We start from the raw sequence: 11,117 nt of genomic DNA on the forward strand, positions 1-11,117 counted from the left end.
ATCAAGAATGCAGCTTTGTTTGGTACAGGTGGCAAGAAAGGTCATCATAATCCTTTTGACAGAGATCCTATTTTAGTTACGTGCAGCAAACATTTAAGATATAGTATAAGTAGGCCTGAGAAAACCCGGTATGTTCCATGAATGTGCATTTAGAAACTTGGATCTGAAACTAGTTACGTGCAGCAAACATCTTTTCCATGAATCCTTTTGACAGAGATTCTATTTTAGTTACGTGCAGCAAACATTTAAGATATAGTATAAGTAGGCCTGAGAAAACCCGGATATGTTCCATGAATGTGCATCTAGAAACTTGGATCTGAAACTAGTTAATAGTCCGAATGATTCAGTTCTCTGGTATGCTCTGCTTGTTTCTAATCATAGGCAAGAACATGAGATATTTGATTTTTGACCCATACTGAGGAAACCTTGGCCTTCTTTTTCCACTAGGCAGATATATTTTAGCAATTATCGGGTTTTGCTTCCCTGGCAAAGTGACATAAGCACGCTGATGTATTTCAGTGATTGAATTAGGGCTGAACGTGTTTTACATTTTTGAAAAAATCAACATAACCACCCTAGTGTTTGACCTGCTGTGATTGAAAATATGCAGAGAAGCTACCCTTGTTTGTTTATCAGTCTAGTCCTTAGAAGGCAAATTTCTTTTGCTTGGAATCACTTTCTAGCTTAGCAATCACTTAGGCCATTTATTTTCTATCTTTGTTGAAGCAAAGTGCCTAAGCTCTTTAGTTCAATGAATATTACTAGAGAAGTAGAGAGGAACAATCCCTAATGAGGACACCTTGGCCCCTTTTTTCCACAAGGTAGATATATTTTAGTTATTTATTGTGTTTTGCTTCACTGGCAAAGTGATAAGAACGGTGATGTTTTTCAGCAGTAGGATTGGGGTCCAACGTGTTTTACATTTCTGGACAAAGAACAGGAGCACCCAAGTGTTTGACATACTGTGATTGAAAATATGCAGAGAAGTGAGCCTTTTATTATTCTATCCCCTAAAAGGCAGAGTTCTTTTGTTTGGAATGACTCGTTAGCTTAGCAATCACTTAGGCTGCTTCTCTCTCTTTTTTGTGTTGAAGCAAAGTGCCCAAATGCTTTAGTTTAATGAGTACTACTAGAGAAGTAGAAAGGAAGAAAGAAAGAATAAGATAGAAGGAAACCAAAAGAGGGAGTGATTAGGAAACCAAAAGAGGGTGTGATTTGAAAAACCAATCAGCCTTTATTTGGAGGCATTATCCTCGAGCCCTCAAAAAAGAAACAAGGTTTCCACCTTCTTTTCCTCGTCTCCAAGAAGAAACCAAAACCGAGGTTGATAGTTAAATGGAGAACCCTTTGTCTTGTAATGTAGCTTTCATTGATTTACCCTTTTTTTATTGATTTTCAGCACTACCTTCTCCTAATCCCACTATAGAAAATTCATGTGCTAGACCTTCTAGCTTTGATTTCTAGTCTCAACCTTTTATATAGAAGCTGCCATGGTTCCACCATATATAAGAAACTTCAAGCAACAAAACTAACCAGGAACCTAAACTGACATCTCTTTGTTATGAAACTAACTATAGCATTGCCTAAGAAGTTTCAAGTTTTTTGAGTGAAGATTTTGTAATGATTGTGTGGGGGAAAAGTAGGGTACCATCCTTGTGTCCTGGCATGCTGATACTTGTATTCAACTTACGTTTGATTCATATTTGTTCTTTTCATTGAATTCTGTTAATCACTGCTGTTTCACCTGAATGAACGTATCTGGATTACTCAAAATGATCATGCATGACCTCATTTAATCCTCATTTTTCCTTTACTTGAATAGACTAGAAATGATCACATTACTCTGTCTTAATCTTTCTTTTTGAAATCTCTGAATTATTGATGCCGGCGTCAACATTTTCCAGATGTTTTTTGACAGGATGGCATGAATGAATAGGATGATTAGGATGATGTAAAGATTACTCAAACCAACTTTATGCTGGAAAACACCTTTTAACAAGGGGAGAACTTTATGGTAGATAGGTTAACTTTATGGTGGGAAAAGATTTGAATCACTTTTATTTAACGTTAATACTATTGATTAACTGATAAATCAGTTAAAATCAGTAGTAAAGAATGAAAGAAACCTCAAGAAAGAAGTAGAAAACCCCAGATGTGAACTGAAAAGTAGCTACAAGAGAACTTTCTAATGAATCAAGTGGTAGAGAGGAAAAAAGGATCTCACTGTTGAGAGCCCATTACAGCTAAGAATGGTTAAAAAGGAGGGGACTAAAACCAAAAAGTTAGAAGGATAAGAAGTCTTTGACAGAGATGGAAGAATTAAAAGCTCCTGGATTTTGACTTGGGAAATGCTTCCACAATAAACAAATCCGGGGAGGAATCTTTCATTCAGTTGTGTTGCCTTGCCTTTGTTTTTTTCTTCACTACAGAAAACAATACACTGATTCGACACATAATTGGATTGAGAGATGGATTTAGAAATTAAAATTCATATAAATAGTAGGTGAAGAAGGAAAAAATCATCGTCTTGTGTACTTGCCATGAACTGAGCAGTCCCTTGCACTGCCCCCCACGTGAATCCACTGGAACAAGTTGTGATCTGCTGCCATTTGGCAGTATCCCACTTCCAACCATTTTCCTTTTCACTGAAACATTTTCCATATTTGTGATTGGAGGTTTGAGAAATGGGAAACGAATAAGAAATGGAATTCAAAACTCAAAGGAAAAACATTTGACGTTTCATCTTAACGGTAATGAACATGTTTTGGGTGTTTCCGGAAACATGTTTTCCATACACTTCTGGATTATCCTAACATTTCCCACTAGTTTAAGAAATGGGTTTTCCATGAAAGCCCCAAATTTTACCCCCATATTGAAGCTGAAGCAGATCATATCCATAAAATGCTTAACCCAAAAACCCTAACCATTTTCTCAGGCAAAAATCTAGCAATTTCTGGATTTTGCAATCCATGGAATAGTGGAAAATTTGGAACAACTGTAGATGAGTCCTGGATGATGAGCTACAAGTTCAAGACTTAATGTCTCAGATACTTGAGGACACAAGCCCTCCACTCTCACTGAAGCTTTAATTTTATATTAAGAGATAAACAACCCTCTCTCCCTTCATTTGTTTAACGAAGGCTGCTCAGGACTCTTCCAACTTACTCCACTTACTCACATGCCAGCGTTGACCCCATCTTCTTACCCTTGTTTCTTAATATTCTTAATTTTATATAAGAAGTGAAAAAACTACTACATGTTTAAGCGGATTGTAGGTGATTTCCCTTGTTTCTTAATATTTTTAGTTTTATATAACAAGTGAAAACCGATCCGTGTTTACACGGATTCTGGATAAATTTTGTTTTTGACTTGCTTTTTCGATCGATATAAATGCAATGTCATATCATATCAGGAAGGATCTTATAAAAGGTTTCACGATGAGATGGTGAGATCCAAAGGAAAAAAAAAGTTGATTTTATTGGAAAACCATGCGATGTCGATTACATTACTATGTGCTTACACGGTTTATCTGATACCTAAATTTTTTCGATCAAACTGTTTCTTTGAAAGATACAATATCACGTCATACCATGTCATGTCACGGGGACTTTTTGTAGAGTTTGAGGACGAAGAAGAATGAGGAACGAGGAATGGTATGAAAGCAAAGAAGGAATTGATTTTATTACGAAACCATGTCATGGCTAAAGAGGCTCTCTCGCTTGAGAGAGTCATGGATTACACTACTGCTTGAAGCGAAATTTAGGTACTCGGGGAGGGCGTCGTGGAGGAAAAACGATTTTCCGTCGTCTCCGTCTCCGGCAGCGGCGGTTTGATGGGCTGCTGGTATCTCCACCTGCTCTTGCTGCATCTGGATGCAGAATATCTCGGCTTGAGCCACGGCCAGCTGCATTTGGAGCTGAGAAACCTGAGTCTGCAGATACGATATGGCTCCGACACACCCGTAAACCGGGTCTCTAACTCTCGCATTCGCCTCGTATACTAGACTGCTCACTGCATCTGCTCTCTGATGAACCGGCAGCTCCTGGAAAACACCCCAAAAACAAGCGTAAGCTCATAGGCTACGCCATATATATGTATATAGCTTCAGAGAATGTGAATATGGATGTTACCTGCAGCATTTTGCTGACATTGCTGGCGCCGAAGACCTTGTGAACGATGGCGAACTTGTGGGGGTCGTCCGAAGGGAAGTAGGGGGCGAAGATGCAGTCCTTGGCGCATCGGCGGCGGAGGAGCTTGCAGGAGGCGCAGGGTGAATTTCCGCCCATTGAAGAAGGAGAGGAGCGTGGGAGAAAGGCGAGAAGGGAAGAAGGGTTGGAGAAAGAAGGCCTTGGGAGAATCAGAATGGAGTGGATATATTTATAATAGCCGTGGGTGAAGAAAAGTCATTATAATTAAATTGATTAATTAATGACTTCGATCATTAATAAATGAATGATTAATTATATTATATTTGTATACGATATCTTAGATGAGACAACACTTAACTAGGTAGCATTGCGTTTTCATTATTAACCCTATTCAAATTGGATGATCAGAATTTTGGGTTGAATTGCTGCTTTTTCCAAAAACAATATTTAAACTAATTATTTTTAGTTTTTTTTTTCTTCTTTAAATTGGTTTGAAGTCTCGTCTTTTGAAAATATAAAAATTTTAAATTATAATTTCAATTCGTAATTTTGAAATGTATAACAAAATTTTAATTTAAAAAATAAGTGTATTTTAATGGTCAAGAGATCGATTGCGATCAAAATATCTAAAACTTATTATAAGGTAATTTTATTTATTTTTCCGATATTTTAGTTAAATATATTTAATCATCGTTAGTTTAAATTTATATCAAAACTAGGATATATAATTTTAAGGCATTGTTTGGACTCTAAAAATAATGATTTTTTTTCCACTTTGCTATGACAAAAAAAAAAAAAAAATAGTAGTGAAATGAGAAACAATACAGTGAGAATTTGAAGAAAATTATCTCCATATTTAAGGGTTTTTTTCAAAAAAATAAAATAAAGCTTTGTTGTGGCCATGCTGGCCTTATGTGGGCCCATGTGCCTTTGAATATGCCTGCATTGAACATTGTTCGAAAGCAACAGCTCTTTGAATTATTTATTTTTTTTGTTTTATCTCCAATCTCCCCCCTCCAATCTTTGTTTTGTTCCTTCTAATTATTATTGTCATCATTATTAGGCGTGTGGGCTGAGGCCCAATTAATAGGCCTGCTTTTGGGCTTCTTAAATGTGGGGCCCAATTCACGTAAATGTTTAAAGGGATTTTGGAACCTTGTTTTATTTTTTTCTAACTTTTCATTTTAAAACTATAAGGAATATATAATTATTTTTATATTTAAAAAATACTTATTAAAAATAAATATAAGTTTAAATAAAAAAAGTCATATAAATATAATTCAATTCTAGTTTCCTGATATTATTTTTTGTTTTTATTTTATTTAAAAAAAAATGGATTCCCACACTTATATAAAAATAATTAAAAAATTAAAAAAATTAAAATAATTTAAATTTTATGTACTCATGAATTAAGGGAAAAAAAATCATTTTATAATTTTATAAAAAATTTGTAATTATGGATAAAATATTGGTTTTTACTAAATTTGGGTATGTATTTAACCCAAATTAATATTATCAGTTTTTAAAAATAAATTTTAAAAATTATTATTTTTCACTATAATTTTATATATATACTTTAAATATGAGTCACTGCCATTTTATGTTTTTAAAAATTTTAAAAAAAATCAAATAAAAGTTGAATGAAGGAATGGATGAAGAACTCTCTGGGATGGGAGCGACCATGAGAATGGAGGCGTGAGACACGTAGTAGAGAGACACATGGGTGGGGCTGCGTTGACCGCCGCCAACTCGTGTGATAGGTTGTCCCATCGCATTCAAGAAAAGGACGTTATGTTATATATAAATATATATATATATAGATATGAGTGTATCCCTTCCACGTTCTTCCTTTGACTCGCCACTAGCTCTGGTGTGTTCTAGCCGTCTACGGTTAGGGTTAGGGTTTCCGAGCACCCGTTTGCAGAAACTACTTGAAACTCTAAACCCTAGCCCACTCTCACCGTGAATGTTTGTTGGAGACACGTTCACGTGAACCCACATCCTCTCTCAATTCTCAAATAAAATGATTTATGCCTTTCATATTCATTCATTTTAAGGTTACGTTTGACTATCGAGAAAGCACTCGAGAATGGAAGGAAAAATAAATAAATAAATATAAAAAATATATATTTTTTCATATTTAATTATTCTTTAAAAAATTTTAAAAAATAATTAATTAATTTAAAATTCATGTATTTTAAAATTATTTTTTTTTTCTTTTTTTTCTATTTTCCCCAAATTTCTCTAACCCAAATATATCAAATAAAATCGAAAGAGGGTATTTGATATATATATATATATATATTAAATTTTTTTACTTCCGATTCATCTATTTTCAATTTTTTAACCCAAAAAATACTTTAATTTTATTTGGCATTTAAAAAAAAATCACAAAATTTTGTTTTTTTTTTTTAATCCTTTCTATAATAGAGAAAAAAAATTGATAATATTAATTTCATTTTTTTTCCCACAATTTAAGTTCAAAATTCAAATAAGAAATCAAGATATTTATATTGTGTCATGTGAGTAAATAAGCCATTTGAAGAGCCACAAATGTCTATTTCAAATAGGGTTGGTGCAAATAAATTAAAAAATTATTCTTAATTATTCATTCATGGGATCTTTTGTATCTTTCATTTCTTTATCAGACTAAACAATCACACACTTGGATCCTCCATAGCAAGAAAGTTCTAGATAGATTATGAGCATCTCTAGATTTTTATTTTTTTATTTTTTGTGGATGAAAACAAAACCCGTGAATTTTAATGGCTTGTTATCAATCATTATCCTATAATATCAACATCTATGACTTTTAAAAAATATATTGTGGGTATGAAATTTGAAAATAATAAGGAAAATAAAATTTTCAAAATTCTCTATCTTTTATTTAAAATAATTAAGCATTTTTAAAAAAAAAAGGAAAATTAAGGTCATGTTGCAACAATTTTTAAAAACAAATTTGAAAAATGGTTTTTAAGAATTGTTTCTAATATTTTATAAATTATATTTGAAAATTTGAAATGTTTTTAACATATTTTCTATATTTTTAAATATGTTTTAAAAATAAAATTATTTTTAAATATTTAATACTTTATTTTTAATTATTTTTTACACTTATAAAGCTATTTTTTAAAACAATCCAAAAAAATATAAGTAAAAATAATTGAAAATAACTTAAAAATATTATCTCAAAACACTTTGTTTTTTTGTATTTAAGAACTAAAAACATTTTTTTATTTTTTGTTATTAAACATGTTTTTTTTATTTTTTCATTCTCATAATAAAAAAATATTTTTGAAAACAATTTCCAAATGGATTTTTAATGTCTAAAAATCTTACAAAGCCCTAAAATATGAGGAAACATTTGTTTATTTTGCATGAGGCATGAGAGAATAAAAATAATTTAAAAAAAAAATAAAAAATAAAAAAATCTAAAACCAAGGCCATGTATTATTGTCTTAAAAGTCACGATGTTAAATCAAGATCCAAAGATTTGAATCGAAGGGTCCACACTAACAAAACATTAGATAAACTCAAGACAAACTTAGTACATAATTACTAGTAATTAATAATTGAAAATTAATGAAACATTGAACCAAGAAATTAATGAGACCCTGACATGAGATATATTAAATTAAATTAAATCAAATCAATTAATTAATTAATATATGAATTAAATTATTAAAATAAAGCCCATTTCTAGGGAAATTAACAATTTTGAACTCTGTTTGGGGGTTGTAGAACCCTAAGTCCCATACCCCTTGCATTTAAGGCCCTCCACATGATTCCATGCTTCTTTCTCTAGTTGTTTTGGTCTCTCCCAGAGCTTATTTATTTATTTATTTATAAATATAATATATATTTCTCATAAGAACATGTAATTTTTTTATTAATTAGTGCCTTTGGGCATCTTAGAAAAATCCCCTCAATTGGGCTTTCAGTTTTCATAAAGAAAATTTATATAAAGGAATTATTATATATAAAAAAAATAAAAAATAAGAACAAAAAAATATTTTTCAAAAAAAAAAAAAAACTTTTAGAAATGCTTTTAAATTTTAAGTTGTAAAACACTTTGCCCATGAGTAGAATGTGTTTTTTATTTTTAATTCCAAAAATGATTTATTCTTATTAGAAGTGGAAGGGAGTGCCCTTATCAAGATCAATGACCTATGCCTTGATTGAAAACCCTAGGTTCTAGGAGGGAGGGAGCATTCATTTGTAGATGGGATAAGAACCTTGTTGTTTGGTTCCCGTGAAAAATCTAAATTTAAGACAATTAAGTAACAAGAAAAAACAGACATCTTTCACCACCTTAGAAGGAAAACACATGAGACCTCCAATGCATGCATTAAATGAGCATCGTATCCATGAAGATTTATTTTCGAGATTCATGCATGTTTTCCATCATATGTGTTTTTTTAATTTGAATTTATTGTTTTTTTATTCTTTTTCTAATGCACCCCTAATCTCATTGGTAATCGGAATTCGATAAATATCACCAGATGCTTTCAATGATTAAGATTTCATTTGAGAAGTATTTTCAAAAATAATTTTAAAAATCAAATAGGTTTTGAAAACTGTTATAACGTGTTTTATAAAATAAAAGTTTATTTAGAACTTAAAATATTTTTAATTTATTTTTTATATTTTTAAAATAATTTTTATATGTATTGGCTTATTTGTAATCATTTTTTATATTTATGTAATTATTTTTTAAAACATGTTTCAGAAAATAAGCGAAAATAATTGAAAGATGTTTTTTAAAACCACCATTTTTTTTTTATGAATATAAATAATTGATTTCAATTTTCGGAGTCCCCAATCCAAATTAAACTCATCACATCCAAATAAATATCATATAATTTTGTACAAAATGTAGGATAATTTTTTTAGAAAATTTTGTTAGAGGCTAGGTTCCTTGAAGTTTGAAATGGGTCATCATTGGATTTGGATTATGCTGGCTTTTACTCGGGCCAAGTCAAACTAACAAGACATACTGAGGATGTGAGCCTAGGCCCAAAGCATTAACTCCATTGTGAAGGAGTATGTACTGGGCCATTACAATTAAAACAAAGCCCATTCCAACATTGACAGGGCCATTCTGAGCCCAATGAAACTAGACCGGTCCATCTGAGAGATGACATTTGGTAAGAGGGTCATCTTATGGACCTCTACCGTCTGCTCTCTCTGTTTTTCTGTTGTAAAATTAAATTAATTATGGATTAATAAAAAATGTAAATATTATAATTAATTTAAAGCGTGACCAATTAAATAAGAAATTATGGGTGTGTTAATCTCCTAAGTGTTAGCTAAATTAAAAATTATATTTTCTAATTAATTATAAAATTTTTCAAATACGATGTCTCCAATCTCCATAAATAAGGCTTATTGGAAAGAAGATAAGAATTAGAATAAAGCTCTCAAAAGGAGCTGACTTGGGTTGAGATAAGATCCATGTCACACTAAGGCCTAAGGCAGGCCACCCTCTAGGTTATATCAAAGTCCAAATCAAGTTAAAGGTTGAAATCATACATCAAGGCCCAAGTCCAAGACAAGACTCAAGTCAAATTAAGTTCAATTCATATGAGATCCTACACCTTCAAGTTCTTGATTGACAATAAAGAAAGGAATAATTACAATATGAAGATTATACTAAGATCATTTTTCAAATAAATAAATTTTATTGATTTGAAAAATGATATAAGAACAATCTTTATTTGGCAATTTAATTTCTCCTTTCTCAATTATTAATCAAGCTCTTAAAGAAACTTAATCAAATAGTTTGAGTTTAATTTGGGTTTGATTTTATTTAGTTTTGAGTATTAACTTGATTATGATTTGGACCTTGGTGTGACTTGAGTTTCGGTATGATTTTATCTTTGTTTGACATTTGTTTGGTTAGTAGGATAAGATAAAATATGATATAATATGTATATTCTAATAGATCATATCCTATTAAATATAAATCATATATCGTAAGATATAATTTCCAATGAGATACGATATTATTAGATATTAAACCCAATTGACATATCCAATAAGATATATTATATTATATTTTAACATTTTTTATTTAAAAAAATATGAAATTTATTTTATATTTAATAATATTCATGATAAAAATATTTAAATTTTATATTTTTTATATTATGTTATTCAATATATATATATATATATATATATATATATATATATATATATATATATATATATATATATATATATATATTAAATAACACATATATTAATTTTATTTTGTGAATATTTTTTGACTAAAAATTTAATTTTATAATAAAAATATATATTTTGCAAAGTAAGTAATATAAAAATAAATAAATTGATAAAAATAAATAAATTTATTGTTAAGATTCTAGTTATATGGACTTAAGGTAATCATCTTAAAAGGGCATAATCTTCCAACCTAAGCCTCTAAGCTTACAATTGGATTATGATTTTGATAAACCCTTTTAGACTTATGATTCCAAACTCGTTCTTGGATTATGGTTCTAAATACCTTCTACAATATGACTCTTCAAAGTAAAGTCTCCAAACTCTTCCCTCAAGTGACACCTCATACTTAAGCTCGCCTCACAAACGTTTACAATAAATGGTAGGAAATGTTCTTATAAGTCCTAATAGGTCAAATGGTACAAAATAAGCTAGGATCGAGGTACACTGAATAAATATGCAAGTTTGAAAACAAAGTGCGCTAAAAAACACTCTCTTAAGGAGCAAATAATGTTGATAAAAGATTTAGAACTCTTACTCATGAAACAAAGGAGTTTGGATCCTTTAAATAAGATTTAGGACCTCAAACTAGCCATTAAGCAAGTTTGGGGGTCAATTGGTTCACTATTACGTATTTAATGTTTTGACAAGTAACCATTGAAGGTCAAAACTTCAATTGACCTTCGATCAGAACTCGACTTTACCTCAACTTACTAGACATATGCTATTGGAAGAAAGGGG

The 11,117-nt window shown here is 30.7% G+C and overlaps 1 protein-coding gene across 1 annotated transcript; it reads right to left on the reverse strand.

Moving 5' to 3' along the window:
- Positions 1–3,458: 3,458 nt before the first annotated feature.
- LOC117927714 (LOB domain-containing protein 12-like) lies at positions 3,459–4,319 on the reverse strand. The gene is made up of 2 exons (XM_034847369.1): positions 4,131–4,319; positions 3,459–4,042 (listed from the first exon to the last, which is right to left on the reverse strand). The coding sequence occupies exons 1-2, from the start codon at positions 4,284–4,286 to the stop codon at positions 3,683–3,685; spliced, it is 516 nt and encodes a 171-aa protein (XP_034703260.1). The 5' UTR covers positions 4,287–4,319; the 3' UTR covers positions 3,459–3,682.
- Between the last annotated feature and the right edge of the window lie 6,798 nt (positions 4,320–11,117).

Source organism: Vitis riparia, chromosome 13 (genome assembly GCF_004353265.1).
Source record: "Vitis riparia cultivar Riparia Gloire de Montpellier isolate 1030 chromosome 13, EGFV_Vit.rip_1.0, whole genome shotgun sequence".
NCBI classification, from domain to species: domain Eukaryota; kingdom Viridiplantae; phylum Streptophyta; class Magnoliopsida; order Vitales; family Vitaceae; genus Vitis; species Vitis riparia.